General features: G+C 56.2%; 2 protein-coding genes across 4 annotated transcripts in view; one reads left to right on the plus strand and one right to left on the minus strand.

Annotated features, from left to right (window-relative positions):
- The first annotated feature begins 7020 nt into the window (after nucleotides 1-7020).
- On the plus strand, nucleotides 7021-24621 carry SUN2 (Sad1 and UNC84 domain containing 2). Of its 3 annotated transcripts, none has more exons than XM_060112129.1 (18): nucleotides 7021-7259; nucleotides 10146-10302; nucleotides 11146-11348; nucleotides 11729-11866; nucleotides 12550-12645; nucleotides 12998-13091; nucleotides 14143-14213; nucleotides 16260-16387; nucleotides 18052-18306; nucleotides 18756-18833; nucleotides 19311-19354; nucleotides 19925-20090; nucleotides 20435-20656; nucleotides 21003-21087; nucleotides 21474-21589; nucleotides 21722-21889; nucleotides 22270-22362; nucleotides 23335-24621. In XM_060112129.1, the coding sequence occupies exons 2-18, from the start codon at nucleotides 10181-10183 to the stop codon at nucleotides 23446-23448; spliced, it is 2193 nt and encodes a 730-aa protein (XP_059968112.1). In that variant the 5' UTR covers nucleotides 7021-7259; nucleotides 10146-10180; the 3' UTR covers nucleotides 23449-24621. The 3 variants fall into 3 exon arrangements, with proteins under 3 accessions (XP_059968112.1, XP_059968115.1, XP_059968113.1); XM_060112132.1 differs by having other exon boundaries at nucleotides 21006-21087; XM_060112130.1 differs by lacking the exon at nucleotides 7021-7259 and adding an exon at nucleotides 7652-7739.
- GTPBP1 (GTP binding protein 1) overlaps nucleotides 23332-25856 on the minus strand; it is a 28730-nt gene continuing 26205 nt past the window's right edge. The window contains exon 13 of the transcript XR_009533774.1: nucleotides 23332-25663. The gene's annotated coding sequence lies outside the window, so the exon portion shown is untranslated. The remainder of the gene's footprint in view (nucleotides 25664-25856) is intronic.

The raw sequence follows: 25856 nt of genomic DNA on the forward strand, positions 1-25856 counted from the left end.
ACCCCTCCCAACACCCCCAACCCCTCCCAACGCCCCCAACTGCTTCCAACACCCCCAACCCCTCCCAACCGCAACACCTCCCAACACCCCCAACCCCTCCCAATACACCCCACCCCTCCCAACACCCCCCACCTCTCCCAACACCCCCAACCCCTCCCAGCACCCCCCACCTCTCCCAACACCCCCACCTCTCCCAACACCCCCAACCCCTCCCAACACCCCCCACCCCTCCCAACACCCCCCACCTCTCCCAACACCCCCACCTCTCCCAACACCCCCAACCCCTCCCAACACCCCCCACCCCTCCCAACACCCCCCACCTCACCCCACGACTGTGCTGTCCATGTGCCGCAGGCACTGTGCCAGGCATGGAGTCACGTAAGTCACTCCCAGGCACGTCCTGGAGGCTGGAAAGTTTCGAGGAGGGTGATTGGAGCAAAGACGGGGGCAGCTACGGCCAGTGTGGAGGGCTGAGCCTGGGGTGGGCTCTGGAAGGGACCACAGAGGCAGTTCATTCAGCCCCTGGGTGGGCAGGCTGAGGCTTGCCCCAGGTCACGTCATTCCCACGTAGCAGCCCCCGTCTACCATCCGTGTTTTCCACACCCTCAGGCATGTGCACGTGTGCGCACACACACGCCCCAGCTGCTAAAGGCAAGTCCTGTCTTGGACGAGTGGGGTGAAGGGGCAGCCCCAGGCCATCCCTCCTGGGACCCGTCCTCCCCTCCCACCCTTCGGAGTCAAGGAGTCAACATTCCTGAGCCCGCAGCTCCGGACCACCAGGCCCGACAGCCCGAGCAATGGCCTGGTGGAGTCTCTCAGGGGCACAGACTGGGGGCCCTGGGAGGTGTTAGTGGAGGCCAGCCCATGGGCCTGAGCCAGGCAGGTGACCACATTTAATCTCTGCAGCCCCGCCTCGCTCCACCTGTGTGCCACCAAAGCCAGCCACCCAGACTCCCCTCCACCTGGGGGGCTTTGGCTCTCGGGAGTAGAGACCTCCAGGAAACGGGTGGTGGGGGCCATGCTGGGCACAGAAGGTGGACTGAATGAACTGGGGTCCCCAGACTGAAATGCCCTCAGCCATGACCCAGCGCCCGCCAGCCCTGCACCCTCTCTGGAGACCACACTGAGTGCCTCGTGATGGGACATGCCTCCCCAGGCAGGCTGCAGTGCTGATGGCTGGGTGCTGAGCACCCCTCTGAGGTCTGTCCTGCCTGGGTGAGGCATGCTGGCCACACCAACAATAACATTGTGGCAAAGACTGGCCACCTCGTGAGGACTCATGCAGCCCCTTCTCCCCAGGCCTTGGAGAACAGGGAAGGGCGGCAATGACCCCCACGCCCCACCCCACCCCGTCATGCAGGTGGGAAAGCTAAGACTGGGCCGGGGAGGAGGGAGCTGGGCGAATGATGGAGGTTTCATTGGGATTGGGGAGGGGCTGGGGTTGTGCTGGGGCGTCTCAGGTTAGCCTGGGGGACAAGAGTGAAGGATCCAGTGACAGGGCTGGGATGGGGCAGAGGCTGTCCCCGTGCGGTGGGCCTAATCTATCTGGCAACGTCCCCACAAGCTGAGTGCTTTCCCGGCTGTCCCCTCTGTCCCCAGGCTACTCTTCCCGCCCTTCAGGTCACCATCTCTGGCAGCCTCTGTGACTCCCCAGATCTGGGTGAGGAGTCACAGGCAGACCTTACACGCAGCAGGCACGATGTCAGGGCCCACGAAGATGTTTTAATTATTTTTATCAATCAGAAGGGGGAAAGTGGATATAAACCAGCCTGGATTATATTCTTCTTTATAGCAGCACAATCACAAAATAGAATTTTTAGTCCTTTTTTGGAAGAAGGGGCCCACAGAAGTCATACTGAGGCCCTGGTCACGGGGGACCCTTAGAAGCCTGTGTGCCTCCCGGGGCCTTGCTGTGTGGTGATGATCTGCTCACTTGACGGCCTCCTCCAGAAGGGCCACGTCTTACTGTCAGAGCAGGCACACAGTAGGCAATGGGTGAATAAATACATGCTTGTAAATTAAAAAGTGGTTTACACTGACTGAGCACTTGCCCTGTGCCAGGCACTGTGCTCAGCTCCTGAGAAACAGACATGCCCATTTTACAGATAAGGACATGGAGGCTGAGAAAGGCTAAATGACTGGCACGAGCTGTTCACCAGGAAAGCCCAGGTGTCAAGCCTGCACCACTGGCCAGCAATGTCCCCACGGGAGGTGGAGCAACTGGTGGATGTGTCATCTCCAGGAGGGACAACCTCACATAGATATCAGGCAAGTCCCCTGATGTCAGCCCATGAGTTCTGACACATGGGCCAGTGCCCTTGAGGGCCCCAGTGCCGCCCTGACCTTCCTCCAGCCACAGCCCGTGCAGGCTGCTCCTCCACGCGCCCAGGTGCTGTGCTGGGGGCATGATGAGTGATCATCGTAGCCCACACTCACTGTGTACCAGGCACCAGCCTGTCTAACCCTCACTGTACCCCCGGGGGCTGCAGGTGACTATTATTCCCGTTCCAGAACACCGCCTGAGAAGTGGGCAGAGAGAGGGATGCGGGAGCCATTCCTTCCACCTTGGGAACTTGGAGGCAGGGAAGCAAGCCTTCATGAGACAAGACCTTTGAGTGCATCCATGAACGATTAGGATTTCATTAGGTAGAGAAACAGGGCAAGGGCATTCCAGGCCCGGCACAGCCTGAGCAAAGGTGTGGGAGCGGGAGGGGCCCCGGGGCGCCGCTGCAAGTGAGGCCGCAGGGAGTATGGGACTGCTGGCTTTCCCAGGCTGTACGAGGGAGGGGGATGTTTGAAGGTTGGGGAGCTGCAGTCAGGCGGGCACTTGGTGCACGTTTATCGAGCATTTATGAGGAGCCGGGCATTGTAATAGGCGGTGGGGGAACAGAGATGACTAAGGCACAGTCACCCACTAGAACCTGCCTGGGAGAGTCCATCTTGGCGGGGGATCCACACCTATCCCTGGCGCCCTGGCTGGCCCCGGCGTCTTTCCCTCCTCGACTGGACTTCTTCTTCCATAAAACAGGCCTAACTGCACTTGCCACCTGGTGACGGAGCTCTTTGAGCTCCCTGGATAAAAGATTCTGTAAATACAGAGCCCTGTCGCCAGACTGGGCGGGGTGGAGTAGGGAGGCCGCATCAGATTCCCAGGAGGCAGAGAAACAGCCTCTGGGGGGCCGAGGGGGCACCAAGATCCTCTGAGGTTACCGCCTCTTGTTGGCTGTCAAACGTGTTCCTGCAGCCAGGAAGTCTGACGTTAAAGTCCCCCCCACCCCCGCCATCAAGGCTACTCTGCCTGTGATGGTTAAATGACAGACGCCAACAGGCTGATGGCAGGGAGGAAGAGATGGAGGGGCCTTGGCTGCAGGGAGGTGTCTGGAGGCGTTACCCTTACCCGTGTGTGCATCTGACACAAGTGTATTGAGCGCCTACTAGGATCAGTCCTGGTGCAAGTGTTGGGAGTCCTGGGGGAGGCAGACAGGGACACGGCTCATTCTGCCACTACGTGGGGGGTGGGAATGGGGAAGCCCGGTCTCTGGAAGCACGGAGAAGCTACCTGACTTGACTCTGAGTCCAGGACAAACCCGTCTCCCTTCGTCTCTCAAAGACCGCGGCGGCAAAAGCCCTTCATGCTGAAGCAGCGCCGCTTCTCACCTGACCTCACATCCGAGGAAACAGAGGCCAGGGAGCCTCGCTGGCTTGTCCCAGGTCACACAGCCAGTTGTGTAACAGACAGGACAGTTATTATTTGCATTTTACAAACGAGAGGTGTAGTGGCTCACAGAGCAGGCCACAGAGCAAGCAAGCAAGCGGTGCACCCGGCCTAGACCCAGGGCTGCAGATCGCGGGTCCCCCTTGCTTTTCGGCTGATGTGGGACTTGCCACGGCTGCTGCTCCTCTGGGCTGGAGCGGAAGAAGGTTCCAGGGCCCCAGAGCACTCAGGTTGGTCTCTGGCAGGCAGGGGCTGGGGCGGGAGCCAGTCTGGGCTCCTCTCACTGAGCTGTTCCCCGGCATCTCCAGCACAGAGCCAGCCTCTCCATTAAGCAGAGCAGGAAAAAAAAAAAAAAAAAAGCAGAGCAGGCTCAGCGCCCAGGATGCAGGATGCTTCAGGGGCCCACGGAAATGTTTTCATTTCATTTCTGTTAACACCGGAAGCAAAATTAAGCACAATAATAATGAATACTTACTCATGAATCAAGCCTAGATTAGTCATCATTCTACCCACGTGGTTGTAAAATATAATTTTTAAAAAAATTTTTTATGAAGGAAGGGGCCACTGAGGCAAAAGTGCCTGGCAACGGAGAAAGCCATTGTGTGGCCCCACGGCAGTGGCTGCACCGTCAGCCACCCAGAGCCTGTTCCAGCTGGGGCAAAGCTGGCCACCTCTGCCCTGCCACTGTTTATGAAACGATGACAGAGGAAAGGAGGAGCAAGAACAGAGCAGTGAAAAGAGAGGAGGGGCGCTGGGAGAAGACTAACAAATGAATGGTGGCCGGACAGAGAGACGAGTCTGAAAGGGCAGAGGGTGGCTGAGGGAGAAGATGGCAGAAAGGCCAGGGGCAGCGGAGATGGGGAGACGGAGCTGTGTGTGATCGCACAAGTCTGACGGGTCCCATCGGTGAGGATGGTCAGGACAGAGGGAGGGGCCTCACACAGTCCTGGGAGCCTTCAACAACAAGACCAGGAATTTCCCAGGGGCCCTAATTACGTTCCCGTGGCTGCCGTAACAAATTACTACAGATTTGGTGACTTAAGACAACAGAGATTTATTCTCTCATAGTTGAGAAGACCAGACGTCCAAAACCAAAATCACTGGACGAAAAGCCAGGGTGTCGGCAGGGCCTTGCTCTCTCTGGAGACCCTAGGAGACACTCCGTCCCTGGCTTCTCCCAGCTTCCGGTGGCCGCCAGCACTCCTTGTCTCGTGGCCGCACACTCCAATTTCTGCCTCTGTGGCCACATTGCCCCCTCCTCTTCTCCTCTGCCTCTCTCTTAAAAGGACACTGGTGATTACATTTAGAGCCCACTCTGATAATCCAGGATAATCTCCCCATCTCAAAATCCTTCCTTTAATCGCATCTGCAGAGACTTTCCATGTATGGTAACATTCACAGGTTCCAAGAATTAGGACCTAATATCTTTGGGGCCCGTTATTTACCTACTACAGGCCCAGAGGCAACACAGTTTAGTAGAGGGCTGCCTCTAGCCAGCCTGTGGCCATGGCCCTTGCCTGAGACCAGTGGAAGGCACATGGCCTCTTGCTTTACAAACCAGCACATCCTGGGAAGGGGGTCCTTCTGCCGGGATCCTTGGAAAGGAGTGAAGCAGGCTCTGCAATGGAGGTGGCAGGATATGGAGACTCCACTGGAACTGGCTAGGACAGAACTGAGGCATTAAGCACCTCGGAGGGGAGAAGGTGTCAAGAGAAGCCCCCTCCCCTACCTGGAGGCTGACTCTAAATCTGATTTCAGTTCTCACTTCACTCATCCCACGTTCAGCAGATACTCAGACATGAGCCAGCCCTTGTCTTCAGGGAGCTCGAAGCCTAACCCCAGAGGCAATCACTGTTGTCTTCAATAGATTGTAACTGCAGGTGAGGCCCCTCTTTTCCGGGTGGGGCAGTGGAGACCCAGGGATGGGGGGGTCATCTTTGTATGGAGTTGACTTAGCACCAGGGCTTCACATTTCCTCAATCCCCTACCCCCAGCGTCTTCCTGTCCTGATTTCATCATTTCTAGTCTCTTCCTCTTGGCACTTTAAAAGTGAAGTAACAGGGCTTCCCTGGTGGCGCAGTGGTTGGGAGTCCGCCTGCCAATGCAGGGGACACGGGTTCGTGCCCCGGTCCGGGAGGGTCCCGCGTGCCGCGGAGCGGCTGGGCCCGTGAGCCATGGCCGCTGAGCCTGCGCGTCCGGAGCCTGTGCTCCACAACGGGAGAGGCCACAACAGTGAGAGGCCCGCGTACCGCAAAAAAAAAAAAAAAAAAAAAAAGTGAAGTAACAACAGTTTCATCTTCCCTTAGAAGAGCTTGCCAGCAAGTGACTCCTCCCAAGCTGGGCACTTTCTGCATCTGTAGAGTTGGCCAGTGGGGAGCCAGGGCACAGGACCCTTGAAGTCAGGCAGCATGTTATTCATTCAATATCTATCAAGTGCTCTTTCCACACTCAGATTTGAGTAAAGCAGGGGAATAGGTAACCAGCCTTGCCTTCTCAGCACCAACTGGGGCAAGCATCCTCCTTAAAATGAAGAAAAGCTTCTGCCATGAAATTTGGGGGCCTCTGAGGGCAGATTGAGAAGCGACAGAGCTTCCTGCCAAGTCTGGAATCCCAAAATCAATCCCAAAATGGAAAAAAAAGGGGGGGGCTTGGATATGGAGAGAAGCTTCTAATCTCAGTTTTGCCTCGTTCAAGCTGTGTGACTAAGCAAATCACTTAAAAACTTATGAACCTGTTTCCTGATCTGTAAAAAAAAAAAAAAAAAAAAGTGTAGAAATGCCTAAGAGAACAATTACGCAAGAGATTCCAACAATCCTTTGGGGGAGGTCCTCTAAGGGCTAACTACACGCTACCCCTCCAGGTGGGTCTTAGGCCAGGGGTCGTCAATCTCTCCTGCTCCCCACTTCCTCGTGCCATCTTCAATACCTTTAAGGTCCTGGCACCCCGGCCCTGTCGAGTCAGCTTGCCGAGAGCTGGGACCCAGAAGGCCGCGGGTGGGGTGAGGCGCACGAGGCAGTACCAGGACAGGGCTCAAGTGTTTTGCGCAACCAGACCGGGAGTCAAGTGCGAAGTCAGGCCAGGTCGAGCCCCTGCTTGCCGGCTCCATCCGAGTTCTCCAGCGCCCAGGGGGTGCCCACTCACCCGCGCCTCCCACGCGCGGATTCTTGTCTGGCCTTGCCCCGCCCGCTTGGCCCACGCGGCGGGCGGGGCGAGCCGGAGCCTTTGTGTTCAAACCGCCCAATGGGCAGTGGCAGTGGGCGGTGACGCGGGCGGGGTCTGACCAATGGGCTGCGGACTGTCAGCGTTGACTGACAGGCGCACACATAACACACTCGGCCACGCGCGCCCCGTCCGGCCCCACTTGCGCAGCGCGGTTCTACGCGGGCCGCATTGTCCGCCAGTCCGCCGTCCGCAGTTCCCCGCGCGCCCCGGGTCCCCGCGCCGACCGCACCTCCCCGGATTCCGACGTGGTAAGGGGGTGCGCCCGAGAGGCGCGGCTGGCCTCGAACGTCCCCGGCCCCGCACGGAGCAGCGGCGACAGCAGGTAACAGCCGGCCTTGGGCCTCTGGCGGGCGGACGCGCGGGGCGAGGGTGGTGGGGCGGTCTCGCTCCCCTCCCCGCGGGTCCCGGGCCCGGCCTGACCCCGGGGTCATCGTCGGGCTGCACCGGCCAGAGCCGAGCTGCCCAGGCCTGGCCCTTCCTCTCCGGGCCAAGCTGGGCCAGGCTCCAGCCCCGCCCGGCGCACGCCCCTGGACCGGTCGAGAAGGGCCAGCGCTGTGCCAAGGCCGCCGTGACTCATCTCCGCCGCCCGGCCCCCGCCCCCGGGACTGGCCGCTCCACTGGTCAGTCTGGAGGGCGGATGTCTCCGGGCGGGACTTCCCCGGGCCGAACCTCCCCGGTAGGCGAGGAGCGGAGACCCGGCTGTCCCAAAGCGGCCCAGGCCAGTGCCCGCGTTTTCGTGCCAGTCAGGCAGTTTCCAGGGACAGATAGTTCTCTGCTTCTGCCGCCGCCTGTCATAACTCTGGTAATAGGAGGGAGGCCCATTTTGTTCAGTTCTAAAAAAAAAAAAAAAAGAAAGAAACCAAACAAATAGGAGGCGGGAGTGTGACTTAGAGCAGAGAGGCAGGGAAGGCGCATGGTTGGTAAAAACAAAAACAAAAAACAAAAACAAAAAAAACGCCCGCAGGTTTAGCCAGTAGGGAATGAAGGGAGCAGAGTTAGCACCTGGAGCGTTTTGCAGGTCCCAGGAGAGAATGTAGTATGAAAACGTACCGCGGAGGATGCCCAAGATCTAGGTTAAGTCTGACGACTGGATGGATACTGCCATATAAGTTTGTGATGGGGGTGGGGAAGGGTGGAGCTGAGAAAGGATGTGGTTCCTCTCAGAAGTGGGAAGGGATGTTTTATTTGAGGGTGTCTTAATGGGTGGGGGTGGGGGAGGCGGGGGATGTTTATTCTGATATGCAAAAGATTGGAGCTCTGAGAGGCTCACCTCTTGTTTTGTTTTGGAGGACGGGGCCTTGACCTTTTCATCTTGTGAAACCCAGATTCAGTGATAAACTCTTTCGTGATAGCAGAACCCTATGAGAAAGACTAAAAGGCACCCCTGGAAGGGTGCTGACTGCTGATGGTTTTCAGCAACCTCCCCCAAACACACACACACACACACACACACACACACACACACACACACACACACCCCTCTATCTAAATATTTATTTATATTCTTGCCAGCAGTAGCTTGAGTTCTGTATAAACACATTGCTTTGTTCCTGCCCCAGGGCGAAAGCTTCATCAGCTTCTGCAGGGCAGGGTTAAGAGGAGGAGCCTGTGTGAGCATCTGTAGCTTTCAGGTGGGGAGGGCAGTAGCGGGGGGTGGAATTACCTTATAAGGAATGGAATATAGAAAAGGATCCAGACCAACTTCCTGCTGTGGCTACTACCAATCAGTCCCTTTACCACCATCGGCTAAAACCAGGGTGGACATCCTACCTGTGAAGACATCAATAAGACCCAAGACATGAGGCTGCTTGTTTTTCAGAAGAGGACTTTGTAGAATTCTTCAACTGGACTAACCAGACCTCCTGGTTTCTGTAGTCTGAGTTGGGATGTGTTAGAGCCTATGTCCACCACACAGCCCAGAGAACTAGTAATTTAAGTATCAACCAGTAATATTGGAAGTGATAAGTCACAAGTACTAGGACCGAAGTATAACAGTGACTTTGTGGCTGGCCAAGGCACCATGTTCAGAGTGCTCACACTGGTCATCTGAGATTTTGAGTCTGGGTTTATAGAACTGAAAGGTTTATGAATCCTCCTTGTGTTGTAGAATGCCGCCTTTTGCCATGTCTTTTCACCTTGGCCTCCTCTGAGTCTTCCTTGTCAATTCCAGAGCCTTGGTTTTCCACCCCACGTAGTGACTGGTCTGGCTGGTAGGGACTGAGGGTAATCCCACACTGCCGCTCCACCTGCCTGTTTTGTTAGTTTGTTAACAGATGTTACAGCTCTGCAGCCTGTTCTGAACATACTGGAGGCTGTAAAAGACTCTAGTTGGGGACACAACAACATATTCCTGAAACAACTTGAAAACTTCCTGGTGGAGTGGAAGGACCCAGGCTCTGCAACCTGTGAGAGCTGAGCTCAAACTCTGCCACTGTCACTTACAGGCTGGGTGGCTGTGGGCAGGTTACTGAGCATTTCAGTGTCCCAGGTTCCCCCCTGTACAATGGGGGTAACGATGCCTTCCTGGATTATAATGGGTGTGTAAGGAGCCGGGTACCTAGGAGGCATTTAGCAAAGTATTTTATTGTATCAAGATGCACTGATGTTGCAGCCCAATCATCATTAATGGGATACGGCATCCGGGCACCAACAGGGTGTAGGCAGGGGTTACCGTGCAAAAATTTTCTGGAGTCAAAGTTTGATTGCGGCTCTGAATCAGTGAATACAGCTATGAAGAAAGGAAAGCACGTCCCATCTAAGGGAAACAAGCTAGAACAAGAACAGGCACAGCTCTAGGGACAGGGCAGCACGGTAAGATGGCTGGGCTGGAGAGCGGGTGCAGGGCAGCAGTGATGGAAGGCGTTCATTGCGCACCTGTGGCCTCCCTGTCAGGCGCCACAGGCTCTGTCTCATGTCAAAGGTTGCAGAAGGCCCAATTCTAGCTCTCACGGACCTCAGCATCCAGTAAACTGAGAATTAGGAAATCCTGTGGAAGGTGCTATGAAAGAGGCTGCCCAGGGCAGAGGGCAGCAGGGTGGGCGGGGCCGGGATAATTAATAAATGCCCCATGTCACCCACATCTCAGGTTGTTTCAGTTGAATCCCGGCGGGGGGTGGGGATTGGCTGGGAGGCAGTGCCTTGTTTCTCCTCCCCTGGAGAGGGGCTGAGAACAGCCCCACGCTTCACATGGCACCCTTTCTCTCCCAAGACTCTTCAGGGGAAGGGTCCCCCGCCCACCTCATCATGTCTCGAAGAAGCCAGCGCCTAACACGCTACTCCCAGGGTGATGATGACGGCAGCAGCAGCAGTGGAGGGAGCTCGGTGATGGGGAGTCAGAGCGCCCTGTTTAAAGACAGCCCTCTCAGGTAGGGGGTCGCCACTTCCAGCCCCACCCCCCTCCGTGGGATGCACTGACCTGCAGAGCAGATGTCTTGGGCGGTTCACTGCGCAGCCTCTTCGTCTTGTGACTTTTGTGGGCAGAGATCAGATACCCATGTCTGGTCAAAGGGGACATTCACACCTCTGGGGATGCCAGGGCCCAGTGCTGTTTCTTCTCTCCATACTGTAAGCTGGGCTGCCGCCCTCATGTTCAGAGAACAGGAAGTGGGGAGAGGCAGCTTCAAGAATAAGCCGGGCCGGAAACCCCAAAACCGAGAGCTGGGCTCACAGGAACCCATTGTGCTGTGGATGGCTCTGCCAGTCTGGCCATCCTCCCCAGACCCACCCCCTCAGGGCCAGCGAAGCAGAACAAGTCCGAGGGGCACCAGGATGTGCGCTAAGGCAGGCGCCTGCCTCACCCTGCCCCCTTGCAGATGTGAGGCCCAGATGACAGCCCCTGAGGCTTTGACTAGCTCTAGAAGGCCAGGTTGGGTTTGTCTGGGTTTTCAGTGGGTTGTAGAAATTACTAATCCATGAGGAAGCATGAAAAAACACTTTGGCTTTGAAGTTAGAGACCTGGATTTGAATCCTAACTCCATCACTTACTGATGACCTCGCCTAACTGCTTGTGAGATTTAGAGATAATGGGAGCACAGAAAGTACCTGCTTTGCGGGTAGACAGTCAGCAGTTGGGAGTTGTTAGTTGCCTAGCAACAAGGCCACGCCCCCCCATCTTAGGAGGGCAGAGCGCTGCCTAGGGCGCCGCTTCGCTTTCCTGGCTGGGCTCACCTGCCAGCTCCCTCCTCTCTCCTCCTGCTGACCTCCCACAGGACCCTGAAGAGGAAATCCAGCAACGTGAAGCGCCTCTCCCCAGCACCGCAGCTGGGCCCCTCCTCCGACAGTCACACCTCCTACTACAGCGAGTCTGTGGTCAGGGAGTCCTACTTTGGCAGCCCCCGGGCCGCCTCCATCGCTGCCTCTCTCACCAGGAACTCCATCCTCGATGACCAGCCGCTTGGTGACCCCTTCTGGAGTGAGTGTCCACAGCCTTTCTCCTGGGTCTCTGCTGCCTCTGGAGATTTACGGTCCAAAATCCTCCCCGGGGGTTTCCTAACCGCTGCTGGGCCAGAAGAGGGGCTCCCCACCTTCGGAAACCCTTGGGAGAGCAGCTGAGTGTCTGAACTTCCAGGCCCTTTTAGATGATGGAGGAGCCACGTAGCTGCTCCAGGCCTAGGCGACGGAGGGGCCTGTCCTAGTTCACCCTCCCTTGACCCAAGGGAGCTCAGGAGGGGCTAAGAGTAGCTTCCATCTGCCCATCAGAGATGCTCCTCGGGCTGTCCCCGCGAGTCCCTCTGGAACACCCTCCTCGGAGCATCTCTGCCCCAGGAGAACCCCGCGTTCTTCCCTCCTCAGGTGAGGACCTGCGGGTGAGGAGGAGGAGAGGCACAGGTGGCCCTGAGAGCAGCAGAGTCAACGGGCTCCCAGAGGACAAGCTCTCCGAGGACTTCCTCGGGTCGTCCTCGGGCTACTCTTCTGAGGATGACTACGTAGGTAGGCGACGTCCTCCCTCCCCAGCCTTGGGGAGATGCTCCACCAGGTTCCTGGGCTGCTGGGGAGGTGACGGGAAGTAGGGGAAGGCGCCCTTACAGCTCGAGAGAGCATGGTGTCCAGCTGAGTGTCGCTGCTGTGCCACCATGGTGCCCTGAACCCAGGCCTGGGGTGGCCCTCGACAGCGCTGGGATGCGATCGCCCGGCCCCACGAGGCCTTGAGCAGCCTGTGGCCAATTCCCTTATTTGACTCATTTCCAGCAAGTGTTTAACATGGAGCTTCACCTTCACGCAGGAGGTGCTTGATCCCTTAGTCTAGTTCTGAGTGGTTTGAGGGGTTGCTGGTGAGGAGAAAGAAGCAGACAAGGCATCCAGGGGAAAGAAAATGTCAGAAATCTAGCACTTCGCTTCGTCAGAGTTTACTGGCCTGCTAGCTGCCAGCCTCTGTCACTTGGGTCTCAGCTCAAAGTCTAGAGGAGCAGACAACCAACAGTCTCCATGTCCCAAGGCTCTTAAGAGTGAGGACAGCGGCGGTCCAGTGGTTAGGACTCCGCGTTTCCACTGCCGGGGGCACGGGTTCGATCCCTGGTCAGGGAACTAAGATTCTGCAGGCCCTGTGGTGCACGGCACCTCCACACCAGAAAAAAAGAGTGAGGACAACTGGGCATCTCCTCTCCTCCCTGCAGGCTACTCAGAGACAGACCAGCAGGGTTCAGGGTCACAGCTACGGAACGCTGTCTCTCAGGCAGGCTCCCTTTTCTGGATGGTGGTCACTTCTCCAGGTGGGTGCCAGCTGCTCTGTACGTGATTGTTTCCATTCTCTCTGGCAGTCACTTTCATCCATCTTTCTGCAGTTGGGTATCCAACCCGTTAGAAAGAGACTGTAGGGCCACCAGGGGTAGCTCGTTCCAGAATAATTACTGGGAGCCTGGAGCCACGGGAGCACCCTTGCTTGAAAGCTGGACGGAGGGCGTTGGCAGCGCAGGCGGGTGGGATCACAGGACCTGGGTAGCGTGGAACAGGACGGAGGTGCACTGGCAATCAGGGTTGGGGTCGGGGCAGGGAGGACCGCTGGTGGAGACACACAGGCCAGTGGTTCGGGGTGGCACTTAGGCTTGATGGGCCCTCTTCCAGGCCGGCTCTTCGGACTCCTCTACTGGTGGATTGGCACCACCTGGTACCGCCTGACGACAGCTGCCTCCCTCCTTGACGTCTTCGTTTTAACCAGGTGAGCAAGACTGACAAGGAATCAGAAGGCCCTAGGCAGAAGGGGCCAATAAAGCATCTAAACCTGTACGTGATGGTTTCTCTGAAGGTTTTTTTTTTCCCAGTTTACTTGCAGCTTTTATTAGTGAGTGTGGAGTGGACACCCAGAGCCCCCTTTTCTGCCTGACAGTGGACAGGACTTAGAGTCAGGTGCAGGGAGTGTTCTGGAACGCAGGTTCTTGTTTTTCTTGGGCGCTCCCTTCCAAACACCAGCCTAGCCACTTCTGAGTCTCACACAAGCCCAGCCTTACTCCTGCTGGCCAGGCCTTAGGCTCTAGCCAGCAAGTGGTGTTTCCCAGAACATTCAGCATCCCTATTGGCCCCCTGGTGATCTGGACCCCCAGTGTTTTCCAAAAGAAAATACTGTCTGACTGAGGAGTTACTTTTTTTCTTATATATTTGCTTGCCTAGAGGACATCTGTCTGTGAAAGTTTTAGGTTACTCAGAGACCCCAGTATTTACTTATTTATTTTATAAATTCATTTTTATGTATTATTTTTGGCTGTATTGGCTCTTCGTTGCTGCTCATGGGTTTTCTCTAGTTGGGGCGAGCCGGGGCTACTCTTTGTTGCAGTGCGTGGGTTTCTCATTGCAGTGGCTTCTCTTGTTGCGGAGCATGGGCTCTAGAGCACAGGCTCAGTAGTTGTGGCACACAGGCTTAGTTGCTCAGCGGCATGTGGGATCTTCCCGGACCAGGGTTGAAACCCGTGTCCCCTGCATTGGCAGGCGGATTCTTAACCACTGCGCCACCAGGGAAGCCCTCTCCCCACCCCCCCTGCAGTATTTATTTTTGATAACATCAATACAGTTCAGAGTCAGAATTGTCCCCGTCACTCCAAGCTTTGCAGGTAAAGCATCCAATCTGGCCCTGGCAAGATGAGAGGCTTGAGGGTGTCCTCTCTAACTCTAGCTCAGCACTCAGGAAAAATCTCTAGGAACTCCCTGGGGGCATATAGAGGCCCTGGAGCCCTCCTGACACCTCTGCCTGCCCTCTCTCCCCTCCTGTGGTCCAGGCGCTTCTCATCACTGAAGCCGTTCCTGTGGTTCCTCTTGCTGCTGCTGCTTCTGACCGGCCTGACCTACGGTGAGCTCATCCACTGTCACAGGGAGGGGTAGAACGGGAGCTTGTGGAGATGGGGCTGGCGAGCCAGAGGGGCAGGCAGAGTGTGGGCCGAGGCTGGTGCTGAGCAGAAATGTGAAAACTAGAGGGACAGTGATCAACTACAAAGAAGGGAAGGAGGCAGGACCAGCAGGGTCGGGTGGAGCCTGGGCAGCATCCTGCCTGGCTCTCCTGGGTCCTCAGGTGACCAGTGGGTGAAAGGGGAAATGTTCCAATCCACTGGTCTTGTCCTTGGTTTGGGTTGCTACACTAGACTGCCTAGCATGTCTAGAGCATCCTTGCAGCCCCAGGGGCTGGAACATGCCTTAGTACAGGAGTACTGGGGTAAAAAGCAGGGACTCTGACACTGTTGTTAGCAGTCGTTTTCCCTCCATTCCAGATCAGGGGGTTGTCTGGGTGAGTGAATTATCGTTGCAGCAAGCTCAGTCTTCAGCTGTCTTTAGGATCAAAACAATGAAGTAGTAAAGAGAAGTAAGAGCACCTTTTTGCACCGAGATACTGAAACACCTGTCACCTAGAAGATGCCCCACGTTGTTCCAGTCTCTCTTGTTGAACTTTCACATTTTTTACATAGTTGTAATCATTATGTTTATATATTTTGTGTTCAACTTTTGATTTGACAATTTTACATGAGTTTCACAATTTCCTGTGAGTTGCCCCTGTGGCCCCCAGGCGCAGTTTTACCAATTTATAATTAAAGACCATGCTTTATTATTATTATATTTTTAGAGGTGGTTTTATAGGTTTAGCATCTACTCAAGTTGTATTTCTTTAATTTCTGCCAAGGTAGAACATCTTTCCAAGTGTTGATTCCTTTGTTTCCTGTTACAAGAACAGCTTGTTCCTATCCAGTGGAAACTGGGCATTGCCCTTAAAATAATAATGACCTTTTATAATCTTACAGTGTTTTGTTCAGGAAGCACATTCGCTTGTGTTATCTCAGTTTGTTTCACCACCCCCATGTGGGGTTGGTGGAGCTGAGGTTCTCGTGGTGTCATGAGATGCATACAGAAAGTCCGAAAGGCAGAGGGGTGGAGTGACCGGCTCCGGGAGGGCAGTAAGTGAAGGCCTGTCCGGAGGGTCTGACTTAAAGTCTGGTGGTCACGTGCTTCCCGTTGCACCTGCTCGAGGCCAACAATTGAGTGGCAAGTGTGGCATCTTACCAGGGTGGAGACCCCACAGCCAACATGGCTTTTTCAGGTGCTGTCAGCCCCATGCATACATGTACACGCACACACATGACACGTGCATAGCTCAGGAGTAAACACATCACAAACAGGTAGCCCCTAAAGCAAGATGCAAATGTCTTTGTGTGGTGGCAGCCTTGTGCTCTGTTCTGGGGCAGCAGGCAGCCTCTCTGAGCAGGTGGATTCTGTTTCAGTGATTCTCAACTATGGCAGCCCATTAGAGTCACCCGGGGAGTTTTATTTATTTATTTATTTATTTATTTATTTATTTTGGGGGGCCATGCTGCACAGTTTGTGGGATTTTACTTCCCCAGGGACTAAACCCACACCCTCGGCACTGACAGCTCGGAGTCCTAACCACGGGACCGCCAGGGAATTCCCACCTGGGGAGCTTTTAAAACTCCTTATGGAGGGATCCCCCAGGCCCACAAACTCACTCTGGAGGGCGGGGCCGGACACTGTTTCAGAAGCTCCGTGGGTGATTCTGATGTACGGTCTGGACTGAGGACCACCGTCAGAGCCTCTGTGTTCTACCATCTGATCACCACTGGATCATCCCCAACTTGTGATAGCCGTTTCCTCCAAGCTTTGCCACCGATGGAAAGATGAGAATTCCTGAGGGGACGTGAGGGTGCATACACGCTGGGATTGTCAGGTGGAGGCTGCTGCTTCAGAGAGTGGCGGGAACCTCCACCCCTCGTACCGCCTTTGGCCGGGGCAAGGCTCCTGCGAGCGAGACAGGCAGCTGGTGAGCGCTGCTCGTGAGGCTGCCGTCCGCGCTGTGGCCCCGGCCCAGGTTAACTGCCCTCTCCTCTGTGTGCAGGCGCATGGTATTGCTACCCCTTCGGGCTGCAGACGTTCCACCCCGCTGTGGCTTCCTGGTGGGCCTCGAAGGGCAGCGGCGGGCAGCGTGCCGTGTGGGGTTCCAGAGACTCATCCCCACATTTCCAGGTGAGCATCTTAGGGTCGCAGGCTCCCGCCTCGGCCTGAATTTGCCATTGAAGTCCCTGCCCTTCTTCCTCACACACACAGCTGAAGAGGTGCTGCCAGGATACCTTTCTCTACTGTTTGTGGTGCAGGTGTTGGGGGGATGTTTTGCCTGTGCTTAAATATGAAACAAAACTGCCCAAAAGTTAGCTGCCATCCTAAGAAGCATGGAAAACAGAAGGAAAAGGAATAAGACAAATTGTCTTGCTTACTTTGTTCCTTCTCAGTATAATTTCACAAATCTTTACTGAGTACCTTCTGTGAGTCAGGTAATATCCTGTTCTGTTACCTATTACAATAGATAAACCACCCCCAAAATCAGTGCCTTAAAAGTACCAGCACTGGGGAATTCCCTGGTGGTCCAGTGGTTAGGACTCAGCACTCTCACTGCCATGGCCCGGGGTCAGTCCCTGGTCAGGGAACTAAGGTCCTGCAAGCTGTGCGGTGTAGCCAAAAAACCAAACAAACAAAAGTACAGCATTGGATTAGCTAATGAGCCTGCAGGTCCTCTGGGTGGCTTTTCTGGTCTGAGCAAGGACAGCTGATCTTGGCTGGGCTCCCTCGCCTGTCTGCAGTTGACTGGTGGATCAGCAGGGGCGGGCTGGTCTAGGCCTGGGCTGGGCAGGTTGTAGCTTTGCTGTCCAGCAGGTAGCCTGGGCTTGTTCTCATAGTGGCCGGGCAGGGTTCCAGCAGAGTGGAATCATGCCAGACCTTGAGGACTAGATTCAGAACTAGCATACTGTCACTTCGGCCACATTCTATTGGCTGAAGCAAATCTCAGAGCCAGGCCAGATTCAAGGAGGGGGAAATAGACCCCACCTCTCCATGGAAGCACCTGCGAAGCCACATTGCAGAGGGCACAGATGCTGGGAGGAGGGCAGGACAGTGGCCATTTTTGCAACCTGCCAGAGGCTAAAGATGGATCCGGCCCAGGCCCTGCCCTCAAGAGGCCTGCAGTCCAGTGGGGGGCGATGAGTGCACAAACAACCGGAGTGTGTATGTGCAGGTCCTGGGGTCTACGATGAAAATGTAAAACTCTTTGTCCTCTAATTATAGTTATTTGAACTTTGCTTGCATCCTGCTGAATTTAATTTGCTATCACATTTTTAACCATTTATTTTGGTAGATATTACTTTCCTGACCCTGATTTTATTATTTCACAAAATAATGATGTGTTCTGGCATCTTTAACTTTTTTTTTTAATCACTAGTAAAGACAATTCAATTTCAGGACCACCTTTTCTGTAAAATGGGGGAAGTAAAGAATGACATATGTTTGTATTTACTTTCATCTGCATAAAGACACTAATAAAAATAGTTGCCTCGTTTGGGAAGGGTTGGTGGTGAGGGCTCTGAGTGGATGGGGCAGAGGTTAGGAGCATGAGTTTTTGCTGTTTGTTTGCTTGCTTTTTGAGTCATGCAAATACTGCCTAGTTTAAAAATGGGATTTTTGAAAGTCAGAAGCCCAACCTCTGTACTCAGTAGGCTCGTGCCTTTTAACTGACAGTCAACAGGCTGTGTTTTATAATTTCATTTGGGTGTTTCTGGGATTCTCTTCCCTTCCTCTGTAGCAAGCACCGTTGTCGTAAGTCCCTAACCTCTGTGGCTCTTCCCTCCCCGTCCTGCCAGGCGGAGCAGCGCATCCTGTCCCGGGTACACTCTCTGGAGCGGCGCCTGGAAGCTCTTGCTGCTGAATTTTCCTCCAGCTGGCAGAAGGAGGCCATGCGGCTGGAACGCTTGGAACTGCGGCAGGGGGCTGGAGGGCAGGGGGGCAGCGGCAGCCTGAGCCACGAGGACACCCTGGTGCTCCTGGAGGGGCTGGTGAGCCGCCGCGAGGCTGCCCTGAAGGAGGACTTCCGCAGGGACACCACTGCTCAGATCCAGGTCGGGGAGGGGAGCTGAGGGGCCCGTGGGGCTGACACCCTGGGTGTGTGGGGTGGAGGGGGCGAGGCCCTGCACCCTGACATGAGGGAGACAGCAGTGTGTCATTCAGGGTCAGACGGCTCTACCACTTGGCAATTACCTTCTCTAAGACTTAGTGTCCTCCTCTTTAAAATGGAGACTCTCCTGTCTGCCCCGCCCCTGGTTGTGAGAACACGAGATTGTAGCGCGCCTGGCACAATGCCCATGTAGGTGTGGCACATCATGCAGGTGTGCAGTAAAGACCGAGAGGAGTCTTGCGTGTTTCCAAGAAGCACTGTAGCAGAAAGGCCAGGAGCTGAAGTTTGCAATCAAACAGGCCTGGTTCGAATTTGGTTACACCACTTACTGGTTGTAAGCGGCCTCTGAGCACGACTCAGTAAAATCCTTAGCCTCTCTCCTATGCCTGATAGGAAGAACTGGTCACCCTGAGAGCAGAGCATCAGCAGGACTCAGAAGACCTCTTCAAGAAGATTGTCCAGGCCTCGCAGGTTGGTGGGCTTGGGGGCACTTGGAGCCTACGGTGGGGCGCTGATTGAATTCATCATCTGTTCTTGGGCTCAGAGAGACACCTTGGCCCCTAAGGGTCTGCTTAGATGCAGAATGGGGAGAAGGGTGTGTAGTCTCCTGACTTCTGCTTGAACTGAATCCACCTGGGCTGGAACACTCTGCAGAGACGCCCTGGGATCATGCCTGAGGACAGGAAGGGCTACTTTCAAGTGGCCTGTTGTGCTGGGTATACATGCTGAATGAACGAGTGAACGGGTGAACGCCTAAGCACAATAGATATGGGGCGAGACTCCCATAAGGACCTCAACCAGGAGGCCAGTTTGACGTGTGCTAGATCAGTCAGGAGGCCCTGGGGTGGGGATGTGGTTAAGCAAAGACCCCAAAGGGAACAGGTCCTGCTCTGGGAGACTGCTGTGAGCCTGACATTTCTTGTATTGGTCCCTTCTTTCTGCTTATAGGAGTCTGAGGCTCGACTCCAGGAGCTGAAGTCTGAGTGGCAAAGGTAACTCGCACTGCCATCCGTCCTAGGCCTGCTCAGCCCCAGCCTCCCCATTCCCACCCCCAGCTAGGCCTGGGGAGCAGAATTCTGATTGTGTCCCAGGCAGAGAGGGAGATGGCTGAAACCTAGCTCAGGACCACCTACTCAGAGCCTGTCCTTGAGGTGCAGTGGAGGTCTGGCAGGGGTTGCAGGCACTGCAAGAGAATTGGGATTCATGGGTTCATTTACAGACGTACCGTCTTTTCTGTACAGCCTCATGCCGGCTGCCTTCCCATGCCCCAGATATCTGTACTCGTGGAGGATGTGAGAGCTGAGGCAGAGTGAATTATGGATCTGGGCTTAGAAGGGAAATGGGATACTGTAATAATTAGCTCCTTGGGATATGCAAGCCAAGTCACAGGCACCGGAGCTGTGTTCTACAGCCAGAACCTCCAAGAGTGAGCCTTGCACTCACCAGTGAGTGGTGGGCACACACTTGTATCAGGTGCCAACTAGGGGATCCTCTTGTTCTCCTCAGCATAGCCTTACCCCTCATCAGAGATCCAAGGCTTACTCTTCTCTCTCTGGGAGTAGGATGACCCAGGAGTCCTTTCGGGAGAGTTCCATGAAGGAGCTGGGGCGGCTGGGGGTCCAGCTGGAAGGCCTGCGGCAGGAACTGGCAGCCCTGACCCTGAAGCAGAGCTCGGTGGAGGACCAAGTGGGCCTGCTGCCCCAGCAGCTCCAAGCGGTGCGGGACGACGTGAGTTGGAACCATCCACATCCCTTGCTGAACACCCCTCCTCTGAGGTGGTCCTAGCAGTCTGCAAGGCAGAGAGCCTCTCAGCCCCTGCTCTGGACTCGGCACAGATGCTGGCTTTCTTTGACAGAAGTTCTTCCTGTTTTCTCATTGATAACATGGAGGGTTGTTCATAACTCTTTCCTCCTTGTGGCCTGAGCAGGCACGTGCTGGCCCTCCCCTCGCAGGCCTGTCCTCGCTCCCTGTCCCCTCTACCCAAGCCAGGCGCCACCCCACCCTGGCCAGGGCTCTGCTGTGGCAGCTTCCACTGTGAGCCTCCCAGAGTGAGACCTTTTTTTGGTCCCTAGGTGGAGTCTCAGTTCCCTGCCTGGGTCAGCCAGTTCCTTCTTCGAGGTGGGGGAAGCCGCACTGGGCTCCTTCAGCGAGAGGAGATGCAAGCTCAGCTGCAGGAGCTGGAGAGCAAGATCCTTGCCCACGTGGCCGAGACGCAGGGCAAGTCAGCGAGGGAGGCCGTGGCCAGCCTGGGGCTGACGCTGCAGAAGGAGGGCGTGATTGGGGTGACAGAGGAGGTGAGGACTGGATGCCCCTGGACACCCCCGCCCCCCGCAATGGCTAATCCACCCAACACACACGCACTGCTTTCCTCCCTGGGGGCCGTAGGGCTGCACAGTCCCACACTGCCAGCTCCCTGGCCTGTTCTATGACCTAAGTGACATCCAGGAGGCTCCGATGTTTGTTTTGGGGCTGGTGTGGAAGGGTGGAGGTGTGTGCCTGAGCAAGCGGCACGTGTCTGGACTGCAGCATGGTGCAGGCACAGGAGGGCTGAGTCCAGGGGCTCCTGGCCTCTAACAGTGGGGCCACGGAGGTGGACGAGTCTGCTTCCCATCACAGCTGCTCGGGGCGCCTGTGTTTTAGCAGGTGCACCGTATTGTAAACCAGGCTCTGAAGCGCTACAGTGAGGACCGCATCGGGATGGTGGACTATGCTCTGGAATCGGGAGGTGTGTACACGTCTCCTCCCTTTGCTGGGCCCCTTTCCCTACACTGGCGGGCCCCCTGGCATCTGCTAGGGTAGCTGTGGTGTTAGGCAAGCAGGGCTTGAGGTCAGCAGAACTCACCCAACCCAGAACTCACAACAAAGGCGAGTGACTGCATGGGAGAAGCCGGGATGTGCTGAGCACCCTCCTCGGCCAGGAAGAGGCGGGCGATGCTTACAGCTGCTCTGGGGTCTGGGTTAGGTGTGAAGACTGGTCCTCAGAGAGAGGACGGGCAGTAGTAGTCCCAGCTGGGGTTCCCTTGGCTGGCGCGCTAGGCTGGTTGTGTGGGTCTCCCTCCTCTGCTGGAGTCCAGCCCCAGGCGCCCACCCTGCCTTTCTTTCCTGTCTCAGGGGCCAGCGTTATCAGTACCCGATGTTCCGAGACCTACGAGACCAAGACAGCCCTCCTCAGCCTCTTCGGCATCCCCCTGTGGTACCAATCCCAGTCTCCCCGAGTCATTCTCCAGGTGGGGGCCCTGAGCACACCGAGTTGCCTGCGTAGCTGGGTGACTGTCCCCTCCTGGGCCATTGAGAGCTGCGCTCAGGGTGGCTTGTCTTTGTCACCTGCCATGCGCTGACCCGACGTTCTTCCCCTCCAGCCAGACGTGCACCCAGGCAACTGCTGGGCCTTCCAGGGGCCCCAGGGCTTTGCTGTGGTTCGCCTTTCTGCCCGCATCCGCCCCACTGCTGTCACCTTAGAGCATGTGCCCAAATCCTTGTCACCCAACAGCACCATCTCCAGTGCCCCCAAGGACTTTGCCATCTTTGTGAGTATCCCACCTGGGGGCTAGAGGGGTTGTAGGAGGGCCCTGTGGGTCTCTATTGAGGATAGAGTTGGGATCGTTCTTTGGTTGAGAGGAAGGGAATAGATATGGAAGAGACGGCGCCAAGGTGGGAAACGGCACTTTGATCTCAGTTACCTCGGGCTGTGGAGGAAGAAATGGAGGCCTGATGAGTTAAGTGACTTGTCACAGATCACACAGCAGCCCTGTGTACAGAGCTCAGGCCCCCTGCAGTCCCCGAGGAGGCTGGTGCCTGCCCTACTGGGTGGGAGGGGACCAGTGGGGAAACGGGAGGGAAGGCCTTCCTCCCTGGGGGCCTGTGTCTAAGAGCAGGATCTTCCCTCCATCCTTTGCTCTCTCTTCAGGGTTTCGATGAAGACCTGCAGCAGGAGGGGACGCTCCTTGGCCAGTTCACCTACGACCAGGATGGGGAGCCCATTCAGACGTTTTATTTTCAGGTATGGGATTCTGTTCTGCTGGTGGAGGAGGCATATATATGTACTTTCCCATCCATTCAGCAGAGGTTTTCTGCGTACTTGTCCTGGGCTAGGCACTGGGGGTTCCAAGTGAGAAGTCACAGCCCAGCCCACCCACAGCTCGAGGTACGGAACAGAGACCACTGTCCCCGTGGCGTGGGAGAGGCGCCAAGTGCACATCAGCGCAGGGGAGGGGCCCTCCCAGATGGGCAGTGCTGGGGAGCTGCCTGCAGAGGGCAGGTATCCGAGTGAAAGTGGCCCAGCTGGGCCTTGCACAGCGCAGTGTGGCTGGGCCACTGCTGGGGGGCTCCTGCCTCAACTTGAGTGGGCATCGGTCTCCTAGGCCCTTGTTAGAAGTAGATCCCCAGTCTCCAGCCCAGGTGAATCTCTGGTAGGTGGCCTGAGAGCCACACCAGGGGAGTCCTAGTGTGAGGGAGTGGGTGAGGTGGAGAAGGGACGGGGGCGGGGAGAGGCAGGCCTGGCTACCAGGCAGAGAGTTTCAGCCCTCAGCTGAAAATGAACGTATGACACAGAGGACTGATGGGAACTTGAGAAAGAAAAGAAATTCTGCTTAATTCACAGTGAAGGAATTCTTTTTCAGCATCGACACACATCAGACTCTCCGTAAAGGTAGTTCTGTTCATGGTCAAAGAGAGGTCCTGTGAGGTTTTCCCAGTTTGAGATGAATCATGCTGGGGCTTGGTTACAAGGCCATTTTTATGTGGCCGTGGGCTGGGCCTGGCGCAGCCTTACATGCGTTGGCGGCCCCTGTGGGACCTCTGAAGCCTGTGGGGCTCCTTGGCCCACCAGCTGGAAACTCTGTGTTCCAGCGTCTGAAGACAGGAGCTTTGAGGTCCAGTTCTCTACAGAGGCCCGGGGGAGGGGGCATCCGGCCCTAGGTGTGGCCATCTCCCCTCCGGTCTGAGGACTCTCACCCCTGCCTTCTCTCCCCAGGGCCCTAAAATGGCCACGTACCAGGTGGTGGAGCTGCGGATCTTGACTAACTGGGGCCACCCGGAGTACACCTGCATCTACCGCTTCAGGGTGCATGGGGAACCCACCCACTAGGCCTTCTCTGTGCCGCTGCCGCTGCCAGCGGGGAGGCCAGCTCCTCTCGGCACGTGCCCCCTGCTCTGGGGGTGGCTGCACAGCACCCCCGCCTCTGCCCCCACACGCTTGAAGCGCACTGACTTCCGGGAGCAGGCAAGAAGAGCCCCTGGCCCAGCGGAGATTAGAAGGAATGCGCAGGCTCTTCCTGAGCACCGGGTGGCTCTAGCGGTCAGCAGGCTCCGGCGTCTCTTTTCCTTCTTTGTTCTCTGGGCGCTGGGCACTGGGTGTCTTCTTCTCCCTCCTGCGAGGGTGTATATATGTAGCATGTTGTGGGAAGTCGAGGCAGGGAGAGACGGGATGAGTGCCCATGTTCCGGCAAAGGTGGACGAGACCTGCCTGCCCCTTGCCCATGTGCGGGGGCTGGCACCCAGGGAGCTGCATAAATGAAGCAGGTGCCAAAGCCGTGGGTGAAACAGGTTAGGGCCTGGGGCAGCTGAGCTGTGCCCCCTCCCTAGGCAGAGAAGTAAGGTCCTCTGGGAGGAGGGTGCAGGCTGGGACTGGTCCCCAGGCAGGAAGCTCCTGGGAGAAGGCAGCTGGGCTCCTCCAGAAAGCTAGTGCCATCAGCCTAGGCCCACAGCATTCCTGAAGGGCTTCTATACGCTGTATTTGTCCTGGATCAGGGTGGGTCAGGGTGGGCCGTGGGGCTTCTTCTACCCTGGAGGGTCTGGCTCCTGAGAGCCTGAGGGTTACTGCTTCTGTGGCCCTGTAGGAGTCCCCTCTGCTGGGGACAGTAGTTGCTTTCTCCTGATGCTGGGATTGGGGCCCACTCTGCTCCCCACTCCTTGCTAGGGCCCACCTGTGCCCCAGCACAAGCTTGCTGCATTCCCCAGGGTGCCCAGACCTGTCCTTCGAGGCCATAAACATCTGGGGTCAGCTAGAAGTGTTCAGGGGACTCCCTGGACTCTTGTGGTGGCCCAGCGATACAATGACTGACAGTGACACTCAGGGTGCCACGGTGGGAGGAGGTCTGCACTGTTGGCCCTGCCCCACCCCTATCAGGCCGCTGATGTAAGAGGCCCCCTAACCCTAAGCCGCCCCTGGGGGCTCTCTCAGCTCTTGCTCAATTCTGTTTCTATTCTATTCTGACTCATTTTCTATGGGGGACAGACAAGGGTGGGGGGCTGGGTTAGGAGGGGGGGCTGAGGTGGGAGCTTTTGGACCCAGCAGGCCCTGCTCTATTATGTATTTTTCAAGGTCTGTTTTTTAACTGAAAAGCTAAGAGCTTGATTCCTAGCCCCGTTCTGTGGGGCCTCGGGTGAGTTCAGGTCCTTGTAACCTGGCTGCCAAGAGGGCCTTGGGGCACTGGTTCCAACTCTGTGGTTCGTTCCGGCCTGTGGGGAGGGGGCAGGAAAGGCTGCTGTGCAGGTGGGCGACCTGAATGGAGGACGGAGCTGGAACGAAGGCGAGGCCCCAGCCATCCTGTGATCGGTCCTCTGGCACTGGCCCTGCCTCCAGACAACCAGGTTTTGTTTTGCGCTCTCCTGTCACAAATGCTGCACTATTGGTTCTTAATTTTGTATCTCCAGATTCTAATTTATGCCTATGCAAAAAATAAATTATGCCCAGGATTAGTGGAGTGTGTGGTTTTTATCTGGCCACTGCACGGGACCCTGCTCTTGGGAAAAAGAGAATGAATTCTTAGCCAAAACAGTGCCCCAAAGGCTTCCTCCTAAGCTTTAGAAACGCAGGCTTCTTGGCTAAAACTCAGCTGTGATGGGAGGTGGGACCTGAGGCAGGCCCGGTGCCTGTGACTCTGGGCTCAAGGGCTGGCGGGAGAAAGTGAGTGGCTTTATTAGCCATCACTGACGTCCCAGTCCCACTGGGAAGCAGGAGGCCTGTCCTGCGTCTCTCAGCGCCACTGGAGCAGAGGGTAGAAGTTACCCCCTTCACTGCCAAGCTCGTCCGCCGTCAGTGCTGCAGCCCGCTCCGTGGGAGCTAAACCCTTGTCCCTTGTACCTGTGTTGGGATGGCACGAGGTGGGTCCCCTGAAGAGCCAGCCAGAATCTTGCCAGTTCCAGGGAGCAGGTCCTGGCCCTTCCCTGCACATATCTCCCCAGATTCAGTGCCTCCAATGAGCAGCTCCGAGGGCCAGGGGTGGTTGCCCAGGTGGACTCTCAACACACGCCTCTCATCCTGACCATGGCACCTGGCCCAGGGAGGGGCCCCATCACAGCTGAGAAAATAAAGGCAGGAACAGGTCAGTAGGCAGGAGTTGGGGGATAAACTGCTGCAGGAGATGGTGCTGGGTGGAATGCAAAGCCAGGCCCAAGGCTTCGGGCCCGTTACTCAAGCCCTCAGCTCTCTCTCTGCATGAGGAAAAAGCTAGTACTATGGCTCGCCCCTCAGCAACTGCTCGCTTCATCACC

Source organism: Mesoplodon densirostris, chromosome 11, assembly GCF_025265405.1.
Source record: "Mesoplodon densirostris isolate mMesDen1 chromosome 11, mMesDen1 primary haplotype, whole genome shotgun sequence".
Lineage (NCBI taxonomy): Eukaryota > Metazoa > Chordata > Mammalia > Artiodactyla > Ziphiidae > Mesoplodon > Mesoplodon densirostris.